At 40.6% G+C, this 18,691-nt stretch overlaps 1 protein-coding gene across 1 annotated transcript; it reads right to left on the bottom strand.

Annotated features, from left to right (window-relative positions):
• Positions 1–28: 28 nt before the first annotated feature.
• Positions 29–18,544, bottom strand: LOC117300382 (low-density lipoprotein receptor-related protein 2-like). Its single transcript, XM_033784162.1, has 13 exons — positions 18,337–18,544; positions 14,929–15,247; positions 13,773–13,987; positions 12,101–12,307; positions 11,185–11,415; positions 9,817–10,001; positions 8,029–8,162; positions 6,602–7,056; positions 4,590–4,689; positions 3,055–3,186; positions 2,063–2,146; positions 978–1,058; positions 29–415 (listed from the first exon to the last, which is right to left on the bottom strand). Exons 1-13 carry the CDS (start codon positions 18,463–18,465, stop codon positions 126–128), a joined length of 2,562 nt encoding a protein of 853 aa, XP_033640053.1. The 5' UTR covers positions 18,466–18,544; the 3' UTR covers positions 29–125.
• Between the last annotated feature and the right edge of the window lie 147 nt (positions 18,545–18,691).

Below are 18,691 nucleotides of genomic sequence, written 5' to 3' on the forward strand. Positions count from 1 at the left end.
GCTAAGCAAATTTTTGTGCTAAGCAGCTCTATCAAATTGGGCCATGTAGAAATGTAAATTTTGCAGGCGTTTTGCAATTACTTTTTTGGGAAGGAGGGGTGGTTGTTGTGCTATTACGGCATCTCTCAGGGTTGTCTTGTTGGACGTATAGGAAGTGTCCGACTCTGTGGCCTTGTAGGACGCACGGGCCGTGTAGGACGCACTGGAGGTGTAGGACGCACGGGCCGCGTTGGACGCACTGGAGGTGTTGGACGCACTGGAGGTGTTGGACGCACTGGAGGTGTTGGACGCACAGGCCGTGTTGGACGCACAGGAGGACGAGGTGTGTTAGTGTAGTCGTCGCGATCAGAAAGTTCCTTTTTGATCTCCTCAACCTCGTCTTTAAGAATCTCAACCTCTCTTTCCAGGGCTGCACCTGTGTGTCAGTGAATAATATGAGAAGGATGTTGTTGAAAGAAAAGATCTAATAACTCTGTTTGGTGGTACAGCAACCCAAACTCAGCTTCATTTCAAATAAATAGAGCCAAAAATTATTTACATACAAATACATTCATACCAGCATTTTTATAACGCACCACAAAGATTGAAGCACTTACTCATGCATTGTTACAGGAGCACAAAAACTAGACAAGCAAATGATAACACGAATAAATGGGTTTTGAGTCTTGTTTTGAAGAGCTGAAGTTCGTGGCTTCAAACAAAGAGGTTACGGGAAAGGGAATTGCAGAGTAGTTCCACGGGAATTCTTTTCTTGTTATAGTTTCTTTTAAATTATTTTATTAATCTTGTAGTCACAGACTCCCCAAGTGTTTATTCACACAACAAATTATTATAACAATTAGTTGCTGACATGTTTAATACTTTACCTCTGAATGAAATTGAATTTGATTTCTACAAAGTTGAACTGTAGATTTGAGTATTTTACGCTGTTAAAATACAGTGCAACTTTGGAGTAGATCCAACTCTTTCAACGGTACCTTTTCTGCTGATATCACCAATCTCAATATTCATGTCTTCAAAATTTGTCTCAAGGTTATCCACGTCTAGTTCCAATAGATCTGTGAACATTTGGGGGGAAAAGCAATCTCATCATTTGCCGATAATTGGGGGGGACCTTTGTGACTCTAGGTGGCAGCAGACTTACCAGGTAAATCCATTGTTCTCAATAATGTGTGCGAATTAAAGGCAGTGGACACTATTGGTAATTACTCAAAATAATTATCAGCATAAAACCTTACTTGGTAAAGAGTAGTGGGGAGAGGTTGATCGTAAAAAACATTTTGAGAAACGACTCCATCTGAAGTGCTATAGTTTTTGAGAAAGAAGTAATTTTCCACAAAATTTGATTTCAAGACCTCAGATTTAGAACTTGAGGTCTCGAAATCAACCATCCACACACACACAACTTCGTGTGCAAGAGCGTTTTTTTCTTTCATTGTTATCTCGCTAGTCTTTGACAATTACGAATAGTGTCTACTGCCTTTAAAGGTTCTTGCCAATTGCGAATTGTTTGGTATAGTCAGTCGGGTGAGGGCAGCATTCAACAAATTGCTCTAAAATATTTGATTACATGCGTGATAAATATTTAATGTTTTATTAACTTTTTCTCAAAAACTTGAGCGTTTCATGGACTAATTATTTCAAGGGCCATTTTTTACCATAACCATCTTATAAGGCACTGGACACTATTGGGAATTACTCAAAATAGCTGTTAGCATAAAAATTTACTTGGTAACGAGCAATTGCGAGCTGTGGATAGTATAAAACATTGGGAGAAACGGCTCCCTTTGAAGTAACATACTTTTCGAGAAAGAAGTAGTTTTCCACTGAAATATTTGAAATTGATTTCGAGACCTCAGAATTAGATTTAAAGGTCGTGAAATCAAGCATCTGATCTGAAAGCACACAACTTTGTGAGACAAGACTGTTTTTTTCTTCCATTATTATCTCGCAATTTCGACGACAAACCAATTGAGTTCAAATTTACAAAGGTTTGTTATTTTGTTCATATAGAGTTTTACGCATTAATAATGAAGCTTCTAAATTTAGAATAAGGAGTCACCTGTTTTTTCGTCATTCTCAGTCAAATGATGTCTTAAGCCTTCAAAACCTTCCTTCAAAGCTTGGACTTCATGTAGTAGATTGACTGCAACAAGGACAAATATTTATAGGTAATCACAGTAAAATAATGTTATAGTAAATTATGGTATGGGAAGCATCGCACTAATTATTAAAAAGGCAAAAATGTAAAACAAAGCGATGTTAACAACTTGTCCGCGAAAAAACACACCCAAAGCTCGTACAATTTTATCTGCAGCACACGTAGCGTGCGGGTAGAAATTAACAGTTTGCCCTGTGTATAAAGCATGTATTATTGATAAACAAAAATTATGCAAATTTAACATCTCTTATATCGTTGCGGTACCCCCTGCCAAAACATAGGACTCGAACTGCCTCTAGCTACCAGGCAACCTCGGTAGTCTAGTTGTTAAGACACTGCTCTAGAATTGCAAGGGTCATGGGTTAGAATCCCACCCGAGTAATGTGCCTGTGATATTTTGTCACAGGACTCGGGAAAGTATTGAGTATACAGTGCTAACACACATCGGTGTATGGGTAATTCTCCTTTTAACTTTTCAATGTTTGCAAGGCACAGCCCCGATTAATCTCCAGGACCTAGTTCACAAATACATTCCTTCAAGAAATTTACGAAGTCAAAGTCTCTTCTTGTCATTTCCACCCCTGTTACAAAATCTTATGGTGCTCGCTCTTTCCAAGTAGCTGCAGCTGAACTGTGGAATGGCTTACCCGAGTCTGTCAAGGATGCTTCCACAGTTGACACATTCAAAAAACGCCTTAAAACTCATCTTTTCAACGCTTTTCAGTAACTTTCTTTGATGGTTCATTCTTCCTTTATTTTGTTTTCCTAAGCGCATAGGGACTTTGTTTTAGTGATATGCGCTATATAAATACGGTTTATTATTTTATTATTATTAACCAAAATTAATAAAAGTGTGTTAATTAGTTAAAATGATTGAACTAAACCAAACTGACCTGTAGGTGGCGCTGTTGGGCATGCCGTCTCGTCCTCCCCACCAGGGCAGTCAAGAATCCCGTTGCATACTTTTAGCCCATCGAAACATTCACCAGACAGGCACACAAAACCCTGATCAGAATTGCAACTACCTTGAAGGAGAAAGAAATCGAATAGGGGATGATCAAATTAAGTTGGCTTAGTGAAACTCTACATGGTGGAAATACGATGAGTTGGGTGGTCCTGAAAAGAACCGTTGGTTTTGATTTATATGCTCTTTTAAACTAATTCTGTGACGTCAGTCTGTTGTTAAAAGTGTAGATTATTTTACCGAATCTACACTTAAGTGTAGTTTGTTACGAATCGTTACGAATCTACACTTAATTGTAGATTCATAACATAATCTACAGTTGAGTGTCTATTCATAACAAACTTAAGTAAATATTTCAATTAGAAAATTATTGTCTTTCTAAACTGGAAGATAGCATGAAGTGCAACAAAACATATTTTTTCATTATTTTTCAGTTTACAAAAACATTTTCCAGTTAATAAAAATCACATTAGTAACATCATTGAATTTATTGATTGCCGAGCAAACTGACGTTGTACTCATATATTTTTTTTTACGTAATTATGAAATCTGACCAACCGTCGATCGTTTGACAATTCTTTGAAACTAGCACACATGGGGGAAATAGTTTAAGTCGGAGATCGTAGATTCTTGACTACAATGCACTCGTCTTCGGCTCGTACATTCTATTCACGAATCTACACTTTCTCGTCCATTCTCCTTAACCGGATGTCTTCTGGAGAAAGCAATTGAACAAAATTGTTTTTGACCAAATCTGAGTTGCAGTTAGCTTAAATCCGTCATTTGTGATTTAGGTGTGCCGTAAACCACCTACAAGGAGCATTTTACTACCGAGTCCGTCTGCAATCAAACAACACCTAATACCTACGTATTAGGCAGGACTGTTGATTTGTTTTCGCCCACAATCAATGGGGCTTATATGCCCCTGCAATAAACCGGTTCCAATTGGTTAGGAATGAAATAAACTTCTGAGCTCGGATTCGCCAATTGCTTTTGACATCCGAAGGATTGCTTGTTTTGTGCATTGACGTTGCACACAATAGGCATTTTTACCTATGCATAACTTATCAGTAAGTGCACCATTGGTGGATTGTAAGCAGTTTCTGAAGCCCTTTCACACGAGAGCAATTTAGCAAGGGTCCCTTGCTAGAAGCAAGGGTCCCTTGCTAGATTGTAATCTGGCTGTAAACATTTACAAAACCTGCCTAGTCTGAAAGATGTTTCACCTGTCCAAGTTCTCCTGCAAAATCTTGTCAAACATTGCTACAACCATGCTTAAATTAAGCAAGGGACCCCAGTTAAATTGCTGTCGTGTGAATAGCACTTAAGCCTACAGTGGGGCAGATGGGACATATCAAAGGGTTCCAAAAACCAAAGGCATACCTTGCCTTTAATTGAGTGGATCAACCAAAGAACTGAACAGAGAAAAAATTCAATTGTTCAAATTAGGCATTTAAATCTTACTTTCCCCACAACTTGCTTCGGATTCATCATTTCCATTTTGGCAGTCAACAAAGTTGAGGTCACATAACTTTGACGAGTCTATGCATTCACCTGGAGCACACTGTGAAAAAAAATGTTTGTTTGCTTAAAAAAGTACACCAGCTCGTAGTACGGGCGACAAAACATGTTTATTGTTGGCATATTTCAGGATGACAGTGTTTATACTTTTGTATAACTTTAAAAGCCCCTGTCCAACTGGTAATCATTTTGTAAAATGTTTAAAGTTTTAAAATAATTAATAAATATATTAAATAAAGTCCTTTTCCATAATAGCCGCCCCGGGAAATGGATGGAATAAACTCCCATCATATACTTTCCTTCCCTATACAGACATTCAAAAAACTTCTTCTTTTCTAGTTATGTCTAGGTTCTGCTATCTTTTTAAAGGAACTTGACACTTTTGGTAATTACTCAAAAAAATTGTTAGCATAAAAAACTTACTTGTTAACGATCAAATGGAGAGCTGTTGATAGTAGAAAACGGCTCCCTCTGCAGGGTTCTCCACAGGGTAAAATTTTGTCCGGTCGCTAATAAATCCTGCACTATTGTCAAATTGCGCAAACCATTCCTGCACTGTTTTCAAATTGCTCAAATTATTCCGTATCTAGCGGCATATTGCGCACACTTCTCCTGTATTATCGGCAAATTGCACAAACTATTCCTGCAAGATCGACAGTAAAAAAAATTTGAGTTTCAGACTTACGTCCGGGTATTTTTCGATCTCTGATCGGTCTCCTCATCACGTAAACTTGAATTCAAGTCTGAAAGTGCGGTTAATTCTCTTCAGCGAAGTAGAATTCCCCGTAGAGGTGCTACCACGCTCTGGATACGCTCTAAATGACGGATGTTAATTCACAAGAGGGCGCTGTTTCAGCCAATAATATATCAGGGCTACTAAACCGCACGATTCACAGAGTTGCCCTGCGACACAGAGAAAAAAGCACGCTTACTGCCGTTACGAAATAGCCGAGATCTGGCCAGGTACCAGTCTTGGCACACTATTATTACATACAAAAAGGTAAGTGATACAGCGCGCATCGAACAGTGGTTTGTGTTCGTCGTGAAGTGTTTTTCAATTTCTGGGGTACGGGCGCGATATTTTTTTGTCCGGGCGCACAACGATTTTGTCCGGGCGCGGCATTTTTTGTCCGGGCGCGTTTGGAATTTTAAGAATTTGTATCCGGGCGCAGCGCCCGGACAAAACCGCATGTGGAGAACCCTGCTATGGGAAGTAACATAGTTTTTGAGAGACTTAACTAATTAGTTGAATTTGATTTTGCGACCTCCCAAAATTAAATTTTGGGTATGAGCATTGAAAGCACACAACCTCGTGTGGCAAAGGGTGTTTTTTCTTTCAATATTATCTCGCAACTTCGATGACCAATTGAGTTTTACGGGTTTAGTATTTTGTGAACACCACGTTGGGATACACCTAGTGAGAAGACTGGTCTCTGACAATTACCAAAGATGTCCAATAAGAGAGGGAAGGGCGGTGGATGAGTAGTTAAATAATAATAAATAATAATAATAAGACTTGTAATGCGCACATATCCACCCTGCTGGGTGTTCAAGGCGCACCAAAAAGTACACACTGCAATTTTGATTAATTAGCACAGACCATTTTTAACAATCATCCGAGTAGTTTTTTTTTTTTTTTTTCATGTAGCCTGAGTGATGCTTGAAGCTTTGCATGGTGTTATTAATAATAACAATTGACTTTAAATAAAATGGTAAGTTTGTGGGTAAACCATTACAATTTTTTTTTTGTGTGTTGGCTCTGAAATGAAAAAACAAAATATTTTGGTTTCATCGTTTTCAACAGTAAGCCCTATACTCTGCTCGTCTTAAGGAGAAATCTATGTTGGAAATACATGACTTTCGGGATTCTTTCATAGATATTTTCATTGGTTTTTTTTTGTAGTTCAATTAGGCAGGATATCGTGAGAAAAGGGGAACAGTTAAAAGACACGTACCTTAAACTCTGTTGATGAGCAGCTTCCAGGACAACCAACCTCGTCCTCACCCTGGCGACAATCCTCAACCCCGTCACACACAGCCCGGTTACTAATACATGTACCGTCCAGGCATTGAACCCCCACACACGGGCAATCTTCCTCATCACCTCCTCCCCTGCAGTCAGCAACACCATCGCAACGTCGTTCACCATCGATGCAAACCCTTGTGGTGTCCGGACATAGAAAGTGAGCTGGGTATTCACAAACTCTTGGGGGTGCTGTTGGGCATCTGTTCTCGTCCGATTCGTCAGCGCAGTCCACAATACCGTCGCACTGCAGATCAGCGTCAATGCAAACGCCGTTTTGAGCACATGTGAATTCGTTGTCTCGGCAGGGGCATCCCCTTTCGTCTGACCCGTCTCGGCAGTCGGTGACGCCGTTACAAAGGAAAGCAAGCATGATGCACGAGCCATCTGAGGAAGAGAAAAAGGGAGTAAAGGCCCAGTCCCACAGCAATAACGCACTCTATTGGTCGAATTGCTCCACGCAGAATACGCACACGCTCATTCAACCAATGGAATGAATTCTCGCATCGTTAATTGTCGTTATCGTTCTCATTATTGCTGCAGTGGGACCGGGCCTTACGACTGCTTACGTTTTTTGGCTGGGACTCCAGACCAAAGACTAAAGAGTGAATACATGAGATGAGTTAATTATGTAACTAAGTTTGCCACTTGTTTAATTCTACATCCAGATTGCTCCAAGCCAAAATTCTGAAAAACGCGGGGTCAAACAAACCGGCGCGACAAAAAAATCGTGACGTCAGTGGCGGCTATTTGATGTGGAAAATAGCGCCCTCAGTTTGCCAAAGCTGGAGAACTATGTTCAAACCCAATTATGGGAAAATCGTCACTGGCGTCAAGGGGTCATTATAATAGATAAGCCGTTTTTGACTCTCGACTGAAAAAGCTGGGCGGTGGGATGCATTTTTGACTTGAGTTATTTATTACTAAATGCAAATTTTGAGAGTAAAATGATTATTAACCGGTATCTACGATGTCTATTAGGCCATAAAAAGTTAAACGTTGATATAATGAGATCATCCTTTATAGGCTCTTTAAAGTTTCAATGATAAATTTCAACTGTGTATGGTTTTAGACCCTGCCATTCTGTGTACTGAAAGGGCGCCCACGTGTGGTTTTACATTGACACTCGTTCTCCCTTAGAAACTTTATTACTTTTCCACTAGGTGGTACTTCACTTGGGTTTGAATTTAGTTGGCACTTCCTACTAAGTAAAATAGCAGACAAATACTATGCCACCTAAGACAATTGCTATATTAAATTATCAAGGGCAAAATGACTTCAGTATTAAAAAATAAAGCCCACAGCATGAATTTAGACCCTTAACTTGTTTACTCAAAGGGCATCCTCATTCGGCTTTACCTGGACACTCGTGCTCCCTTTGTCCGCAACCACAGTCAGACTCGTCCTGTCCGGATGGGCAGTCACGATTCCCGTCGCAGACCTGGTTTTGCCGAATGCATGTTTTGCCATCCGAGCATGGAATCTCGTCGGCTCTGAAAATGAACCAAAAACAACTTGGTTTAAACAAACACTCTAGTTATCGCTTTGGGAACTTAAACATAAGGCAGCAAATAGCGCTTCTTTCTGCTTAGCAAATATGAGGACAATACCAGTCACTTGATACAGGTGGAATGGTACAGGGTTCGAATTTGGGGAAAAAATCCACAAGACCGCAGGGCTTGTTGCTCAGAATTTCTACTGGACCAAAATTTTATTAGGAAAAAAAAAGTTAACACGATAGAACAGCAGGCCTTTTTCATCCCTTAGGAGGCTTTTTTTTTGCTGTGAAACCCATCAATAAAGTTCCATATACCTACATGTACTTCACGCCATTCTCGCCGCCTCAAAAAAAAAATTCCGATTTGATAGGCAAATCACCAACAAAACACTGCAACGTGCAGCATTCATAAAAAGATCGTCATAAAAAAAGATTGACCAAAAGTTTGACAGCAGTAGTCAGAAGCTCATCACTGTTGGTAGCCATACTAAGCAAGACGTTTGGCAACAAGACCTTACTTTTAATCCATGCAACACAGGGATGTGTGGTATTGCAACCAGACCTTCTTAATGCAAATTCAACACTCCTTTGTAAGGTAACAGACTTTACACATGGTCAGTGGTAAACAAACATCGCTGTACTAAGGTGTGCCGCCGCGCCGGGTACCAACACATCATTCCCTCGTCCCCGCTCGCTCACTCCCCGGGTGCATAAACATAAATGGTTTGAGACTAGATGTACAAGGTGTGGGCATGAGTAAACTGAATGGAAAACTTGAATGCAGCCTGATGCACGTGAAAAAAGGACGGATTGACGTTCCGCAAGCGTGCTCAGAACACTGATTTGACGACAAGTAAAACAAAAATTGTTATTCTAAATGAGATTGAAATACATTTTTTAATGAAAGATAATATATTTCATATAATTATTTGTAATAGTAATATATTAGTATGCATAAAAAAAACACAAGACCGCCGGACTTGTTCGGCATAAAGTTTACTGGACCGAAGCTAAAATCACTGGCCTCGGGCCTGCGGTCCAGCGTGAAATTTGAGCCCTGTGGTATCTGGGCTGGTAACCTTATTCTGTTAAGCCTTTACACCTGTTGTGCTTATTTAGCCCAGAGCCCCTTTTGTGTTCATGAGCAGCTATATGGTTTGGGCACTGGGTTCAATTTCATATACTCAATTCATCGTGCCGCCCTAAATACTACAAAAAAAGTTGGGACTACTATACTACAAAATTAGTCGCGACAACCTGTTTTGTGAACCAATTGTATTTACGACAACACAATTTACTTACAAAACACAACCAGACATCAGTGACACTCCTTCAATACATTCAGCATGAGTTTGTCTGTGTCGCGCTTATAGGAAACATTACTCCAAAATACATCTTTGGAATTTAAAATAAGTCGCAAGTAGTGTCGAAGTCGCAACTATTTGAGGCGCAACTTGTCAAGTAGTAAAATTCAATACTCACCCAGGCCTGCACAGGGCATAGTTTCATTAGAGCTGCTTAAGCACAAAGAGAAGCTTAGCACAACAAAATTATGCTTACCACCAGAACAAGGTTCCTAGCCAAACCACCATGAAACAATTTGTGACTGGTACCCTGTTCATTTCTGCTAAGCAGAACCAGGTCCTTACCCGCATCCACACCCCATCTCATCATCTCCTTCCGGGCAATCCGTAACTTGACCGTCGCAAATGAAGGTCGTCGGGATGCATATCCTCCTCGCACCGTGACATCTGTAATATCCGTCGCGACATTCTGTCGTTTGACACAGTTGCTCGTCTTTGCCGTTCGCGCAGTCGGAATTTCCATCGCATACCTTGGAGAAATGAGAATCATTTAGAATCAAAATCCAGAGGCTCTGTCATATGAAAATTTGCCCCAGAAGATTCTGTCCTCATATTACATGTATTAGGAATTAAACATGGAATTGTCGAGGAGTATTCGAAAAAGGGCGCTATCAGAAGAAGTTTGTACACTTCGCCTTAAGGAAGGGGGGACAGAACCTACACGGGAAAGAATCTCTCAGTCCTGCCACATCAGCAAGAGAAAAGCACTAGACTATTATAATATAAAACTAAAACCATGGTTAACTGTTTGTTGGCCTGTGAACAAAATTATATGGATTTTACTCTGGTGGGATTCGAACCCTCGACCCTTGGAATTCTAGACAGAGATACCACTATAGTGCACTACCTAAACTGATCCCTTCGTCTCATAACTGAGTCTACCATTTCCACCTTCTTCCGTCTCTTGAATAGTAGTAATAATAATATTGGCTTCTTATGTAGTGCTCAGGTCCATCACGCAGTGATGCTCATGGCGCTTCAACATTATTACCCCTGGTCACTGGGCCTTAAAGCCATTGGACACTATTGGCAAATGTCAAAGACCAGTCTTCTCACTTGCTGTATCTCAACCTGTGAAAATTTGAGCTTGATTGGTCATCGGAGTTGCGAGATAACTATGAAAGAAAAAAACACCCTTGTCATACGAAGTTGTGTGCTTTCAGATGCTTGATTTCGTGACCTCAAATTCTACACTTTGAGGTCTCAAAATCAACTTGTGGAAAATTACTTCTTTCTCGAAAACTGCTCCACTTCAGAGGGAGCCGTTTCTCACAATGTTTTATACTACCAACCTCTCCCCATTACTCATTACCAAGTAATGTTTCATGCTAACAATTATTTTGAGTAATTACCAATAGTGTCCACTGCCTATAAAACATTCCTTAAACCATCTCACCTCCCTAGGGGAGTACATGTATACACCTTAAACCGTCTCAAGGGAGTATACAGCCTGTGCCGCCAAATATGTAGCGCAATCAAAGCTAATCAATCCCAAGAACCACAACTCTGCCCTCACAGGTACCCATTAACCCCTGGGTGGAGAGAAGCAATTATAGTGAAGTGTCTTGCTCAGGGACACAAGTGTCACGACTGGGATGAGAACCCAGACTCCGCTGAACAAAATCACCAGAGCTTGAATTCGGGTTTCGTTACCTTGCTCTGAAGCACGCATTCTCTTGGCGAGCACTCAAACTCATCGGATCTGCAGCCGCACTGAGTACCCTCGTCCTCCCCGGATGAGCAGTCTCCGACCCCGTCGCACAGCTTACTCCGGGGTATACACGAGGCGTCTAGACACTTGTACTGGTTGGCCGTGCACTCGGTGACGCAGCCTATGGTGCGTTCGTCAGCCCCGTCGGTGCAGTCGGCATGGCCATCACAAACCTGTTGGATGTTTTATGATGGTTTAAAAAAAAACTTTCCAGATGAATTTTCAATGTGTTTATTCAAGGAAGTGTGTTATCTTGTGGTTATAAACAAAATGATGTTCATGCTATATAGTCATGTGGCTTGTGATACTGCCGCAGGAGACAAACTTGTCTGGGACTAAAAATACACTGATTATGCACAAATGTACAAAAAAAAAAAACCTGTGATAATTTGAGCTTAATTGGTCGTCGGAGTTTTAAGATTGAGAAACAGCTCCCTCTGATGTGAGAAACGGCTCCCTCTGAACGTAGTTTTTGAGAAAGAGTTAAGTTTCCATGAATTTGATTTCGAGACCTCGAATTAGGTTTTGAGGTCCCGAAATCAAGCATCTGGAAGCACACAATTTCGTGTGACAATGGTGTTTTTCTTTCATTACCATCTCGCAACTTTGATGACCAAATGAGCTCAAATACTCACAGGTTTGTTATTTTATGCATAATGTGGAGATACACCAAGTGAGAAGACTGGTCTTTGACAATTACCAATTATGTCCAGGGGTGGCTTTCACAAAGAGTTAGGCCTAGTCTTATAACGAGTTAGGACCAGTTACTCGTCCTAACTTAGGACTATCCATGCAAATTGTATTTCTCCTAGGTTAGGACTAGTCCTAACTCTTACCCAGTTAAAGAAAAGTACTTACCCAGTTAAGTGACACACACGAGCCAGAAGAGCAGCGGAAGTACCCGGCCGGACATCGGCGCGTTTGACAGTTCCTCTCGTCCTCACCGCTAGGGCAGTCCCGGTTCTCGTCACATATCCAGTAGTCCGGTATACACTGTCCTGTTGAACACATGAAATGGTTTGGCACGCACACCTGGAATCTCGAATCAGGACAACCTACTTCATCCTGGAAAAAAGGGCAATAAGAAAAGGAACATCTTAAATAAAGGGTGCCTTCAATTATAGCTTCCCTGGGTCTGCCTCGGTACGTTCGAATAGCTTGGACGTCAATCCAGGTGCTCACCTGGTTAGCCCCCAGTGCCCTGCTTGTGGAGTGGGTCACTTGGGGGTAACCTGAGGTGCATGCCTTTATCACGAGGGGTGAGTGTGATCAATCGATTAGCTCTTGCCAGGGGGCTCACCCGATCCGAGTGAGCACTGCGGGGTTGACACAGGGAAGCTAAACGAATGCACCCAAGGAACGATGTGTACAAAAAGAAACAATTTGTTTGGCCCCGCCTACTCCCTTTTTAGAGGCAGAAAGCTGCTCGTGTATCCAATGAAATAGTACCCAATGAAATAGTACCCAATGAAATAGTACCCAATGAAATAGTACCCAATGAAATAGTACCCAATGAAATAGTACCCAAAGAAATCTATCTATCTATCTTGGCCTATCCCGTCGTAAACGACGATGAGTTCGGCGTCTGTCACAATCATCAATGTAGCCTTGAGAGCAGATTGAGCACCCTGAGTGGATAGCAGAGCACCAGGAGGAGCGATCAAGTGCAACAGTCTCCCAGGATGCAACTGGGATGTTGAAAGCAGCCAGGTCTCGCTTTAGGACATCCTTGAAGCGCAGCCTAGGGCGGCCACGGGGACGTGGAGCATCAGCCAGTTCACCATAGAAGATGTCCTTGGGGAGGCGTCCGTCATCCAGTCTGCATCCAGTGTATCCAATGAAATAGTACCCAATGAAATAGTACCCAATGAAATAGTATACACATAATGAATGTTTATGAGTGCAATGGTGCGAATATGTTCATGAGTTGAAAGATGGAATGTTCTATTCAACGAGGCGGAGCCGAGTTGAATGGAACATTCCAGCTTTCAACGAATGAACATATTCGCACCATTGCACGAATGAAAAACATTCATTATTTGTTTTATATAACATCCAAGTAGAACTTTGTCATTTTGATTGAAAGAAACAACTTCCAAAACAAACAATTTCAACTGTAGAAGCCGAATGCTAGTAATTTTACTATGCTTTCTTGCAGTAACACCTGCTGCGTTACCAAAGACACGCGCACGCAGTGATGTTTTTACTCAGCTTTTTCGTTCCATCCGAAAAGTACCATTGCACGCTGGCAGCGTGCCAGCGTGCAATGGTACTTTTCGGATGGAACGAAAAAGCACGGCGAGTGACTCAGCGTGCAATGGTACTTTTATTTGCTATCACGTGACGGACAATCCTCCAATCAAATGGCAAGGATCTGCTTGGGTGTTATATAATACCCAATGAAATAGTACCCAATGAAATAGTACCCAATGAAATAGTACCCAAAGAAATAGTACCCAATGAAATCACTGATTCTGTGAGGCCAATACCAACCAGACAGGGGACCAGTCTATATACGATTTCCACTTACCATACCGTCGCAGTCGCTTGGGTCCCCGTCGCACACATACTCGCTAGAAACACACTCGTTGGTGATGTTGCACATCATGCCATCGCATCCACATACATCTACTGATTCATCACCAGCATCGGAACAGTCCACGATTCCGTCACAAAGCTTGTGGAAGGCCAGGCACTCGCCGTCCCTAAGGCAGAGGTAGCCCGGTGAATCATCGTGGACGCACGCTGGTGTGAAGAGAGAATAGAGTGGATAATAATAAAGGACGGTGGAATATTCTCTTTTTTTTAATCAGTGGTGGTAAGCTTTTGAAATTTCTTCTCTTTTTTTGTCAACTGTTTACTAGTGTTGTTTATAACTATATCTTTTGTATGTAGCCCTAATTTGTAATGAATTATGTTTTTTATCTGTAAATAAACCTGAATGTTTATAGAGAAAACAATTTCCACTTTATACTTGTAAACTGTAATGAAGTAAATAAAATTGATCTTGAAATTGAAACTGAATTGAACAATTGTATCAATCATAAAGCAAAATAATAACCTCTGTCCCATGCCAATATGGCCCATCAGTTTTGTATGCTAAAACAACAGGATTCGAACTGTTTCTAACTACCGAGGAATCTCGATGGACCAGTTGGTATTAAAGAGACTACTCTACATGTAGATGTAAAGGTCATGGGTTCTAATCCCACCCGAGTAATATGCCTGTGATTTTTTAACAGAGCTCAGGAAAAAGTGTATATGGGTAAAAACCCAAATTAATATTCTTTATCCCGATGCAAATTTACTATTAAATATTTGTACCCCTTTCTCAAAAACTACGTTACTTTAGAGGGAGGCCGTTTCCCACAATGATTTATATTGTCAACAGCACCCTGTTGCTCATCACCAAGTTAAGCTGTTATGCTAACAACTATTTTGTGTAATTACCATCAGTGTCCAGTGCCTTTAAACTTAATCTCTCTAGAACAGTTTAAGTCTTTTATTAAGACAGTATTTTGTGGAAAAAAAACTTGCATTTATCATTGTATGCATTGTGCAGTTTTTTTTCTTCTGATTATCTGTAATTTTTGTGTTCACTCTTGACTTTCCAAAAGCGCTTTGAGCTTTCACTAATTTTGCCCTTAATAAAAACATTGCATTAGTATTATGGTTATTTATCTCACCGTAATATTTATCCTCAACAACTTGCCCATCCTCGGAGCCACCCAGTACCTGAGACAAGTACGACACGGCTGAGGAAGATGAAGACAGTTGCGATGTTGGAAATGATGAGGACTGAGGCGAAGAATAAGACGTATCCAGAGATGAACCATTTGTTGACGATAAAACTCTCACAATCTCATCTGAAGATGCCGAAATTGAAGACCAAATTGAAGATGACATATTCGATGACGCGGCCGAAGTTGATACCGAGCTTGTGGTTTCATCATCGGTTGACCTTGAAGCTCTTGCACTGTTGAGCATCTTGTCTTTTAAAGCAGCCTGTATAAAACAAGAGCAAATCAATTAATTAACCACAAGGGGCAATAATAATGACAAATTTGAATAATAACAAATTCTTAAATAGCGCATTTCACAATAACCGTATCAATGCGCTTTACATTAGTGCCCTGGTCATAGGGCCAATAACATTCCTTTAATGTAGCTCAGCTCCCAATAGGGAGTATACAGCCCTGAGCTGTCTTTTAGGCGCTTGTGGCATTTTCACTAACACAATATCACCATCTACCCTCGCAGGTACTCATTTATACCCCTGGCAGCCTGGGTGAAGAGAAGCAATTAAGCTTTAAAGTACCTTGCTCAAGGACACAAGTGTCACGACAGGGATCCGAACCCACACTCTGGTGACTGCACCAGAACTTGAATTCAATGCTCTCGTCTTAACCACTCGGCCACAACTCTACTACACCAAGTTTATATTAGCTTTTATGCTAAAAACTGTTTTGTGTAATTACCAATAGTGTCCAGTGCCAACTGACTTGGTACATTTTAAATGGCTGTACTCAGAAGTTTACTATTATTTATTTATTCTGAAGAGCAAATACACTCCTATCTCTTTTCTAAAAGTGTGAGCTTTTTTAAAAATGTTCATATTTTGAAATAAAGACACACAAACTGTACTTGGTATTCACCTGTGACCTTGTTTGTGTATCTTATCTTATTCTTACTTAAAGGAACACGGTGCCTTGGATCGGACGAGTTGGTCTATAAAAAGCGTTTGTAACCGGTTTTTTTCAAAATGCATATGGTTGAAAAGATGTTTTAAAAGTAGAATACAATGATCCACACAAATTTGCCCCGAAATTGTGTGTTTTTCCCTTTACTGTGCGAACTAACACAGTCGGCCATTTATGGGAGTCAAAAATTTGACTCCCATAAATGGCCGACCGTGTTAGTCGACGAGGTAAAAGGAAAACCGTGCAATTTCGAGGCATGTTTGTGTGGATCATTGTATTATTTTTACATATCTTTCTACTTATTTGCATTTTATAACAGACGGTTACAAACGCTTTTCAAAGACCAACTCGATCGATCCAAGGCAACGTGTTCCTTTAACTTTAAAGTTTCATTCTATCCTTTTTATACAAAATTAATATGTAGAGAGACAGGAAGGTCCTCTACGTCTATATATGAGCATTCGCCAAAATACAATCAATAAATCAAAAAGAATAATAATAAATCAACAAGCCAATGACATTTACATGAAAATCTCTTCTTTACTTCCAACCCATAGAAAACATATAAAAAGTTTATAACTAACACTACAGTAGTCAGTATACTCTACATGTAGCCTTCATACACAGAACAGGGCACAATGTAAAGTTCACAAAAAGTGACATAGGCTAACGGACGCATGTGTGACACCGACAGGTGAAATAAAGGAAAAGTTTCCGTATGGCGCCACCACTTTTTCATTCGAAATAAAATAATATAGTATCTAATTTACCTGATTGATATATCCCTTTTTGTAAAAATGAGTGAAAAAGTGGTGGCGCCATACGGAAAGTTATCCGAAATGAATAACAAATCAACAAGCCAATGACATTTACATGAAAATCTCTTCTATACTTCCAACCCATAGAAAACAAATACAAAATTTATAACACTACAGTATACTCTACATGTAGCCTTCATACACAGGGCACAAAGTTCACAACAAGGTCAGCATGTGTGTCAAAACACAAAAAATTCTCACAAATATCCCTTCATCTCTATTATTGCTTCCATACAAACGGGTTTTTGGAGCATGGCCAGAGCCATGCTCCCCATAAAAATAGAGAGAATCACAGACCCAAGTCCTCTTCCAAGTTGAAGTCGAAGAGAGCGATTGTCGGCACTTCCGTCCCACGTCAATCCCAAAAGACAAGTTAACTTTCTACAAATCCAACACTGAGGGCGCACTTGGGATCGCTACATTTATATGAAAAAGGGGAATCAATTTGTGGTGAAGAGGTTTTCAACTAGTGGTTTAAACCCGCCGATGTCTGGTTCTTGATAATTTTACCAAGATGAATCATAAATACCTTTTCGGTCAAAGAACATCAACACTTTTTGGTCAACAGGTAAAATGAATGGAAAAAATATAATTGTTCAATGATTTCTTTCAATACAACACCCCTCCAGCTATGAAATGGTAAGGCCCTCCGCCGCCCTCGGTGTAAACAACTCCTTATACGGGTATGCTGTGCGCGTCGCGCGTATCGCGTGATGTGGCACCTGTCTCGGCCGTTGCTCTCGACCAATAGGAATGAAGAAACTGTCTTATGATAAACTCGCGTGTCACGCCCATGTTTCAACACTTTTTACAGGGGCGAATTTCATAGAGCTGACGAAAATAGCTCGCTAATTTTACACAGTGTTCTGGCAAAAATGTCATGCCATTATACATTGCTTGTGACTGGTGTTTAGCCGTCATTTACTTAGGAAACAATTGGTGGAGTCTTGGCCGGTAATCTGATAAGCAAGGAATTATTCTGTGCTAAAGCAGCTCTATGAACTTTGGGTCCTGGTCATTATCAAATGTTTAAACACCCCCACGTGACGCGCTCTTCACCAATGTGAATAGCGAAACTGTCTTATTGATGAATCAAGGTTTGCGTGGAGATAATCACTCTCGGAAAACGTGACCATGAAATTAACATAATTTTACATGTCTGTTGTATTGGAAAAGTTATTTACCTCAATAATATAAAACCTTTTTGTAAAAAAGTGGAAAAGTGGTGGCGCCATACGGAAAGTTATCCGAATCACTTTAGCGGTTCAAAAAAAAGAGTATACTTTGCCGTTATTGTGTAGGTTCTGGCCAGTGCTTTTTTATTGACTAGAAGTAGTGACCAGTGATTTATACACCAAACAAGTGCCACTCCCTTTTCGTTCAAGCGTCTTCTTTTTCTACTTGGATACTCGCGAGTAGGGCCCATAAGACTGGAAGCCGAGGGACTGCTTGTCCATGAGCAGTGCAGTGTGCATTTTGTACAAGGTACAAATAAAAATACTCATTGCTGCTTGTGGGTGAGCAGTCACCGATCATTATCAAGATAAAAACACATGAAAATAAAAGTTTGCTTCACCAAATTTATCTGCATCTTGCTTTCTCCATCTTTGTTCTTCCGGGCTTGGAAGGGACTTCCTTCAGCGGGAAGAGCCAGAAGTCCCGCGAGGATGAAGACGAAAATCGCCCCGTAGCCAAAAGTAGCCATGCTGGGTCAAAATGCAGAGAGACACGGGCGAAGTTTTTCTTTCCTTGCTCGGTCAAATTCAAGCGGCATCTACTCTGGATGCTCGCTGAATACCATTGTAGTGGTCGTGCTTGGGTGCTTTGTTGGAATTTTGGAACATAAAAAAGTAGTGCAGATGAAAACGTCACACGTGGCTACTAAAGTCTTTTTTTGTGTGAGAACTTTATTTAAAAAAATAAGTGGTAAG

The sequence above is a fragment of the Asterias rubens genome, chromosome 15 (assembly GCF_902459465.1).
Source record: "Asterias rubens chromosome 15, eAstRub1.3, whole genome shotgun sequence".
NCBI classification, from domain to species: domain Eukaryota; kingdom Metazoa; phylum Echinodermata; class Asteroidea; order Forcipulatida; family Asteriidae; genus Asterias; species Asterias rubens.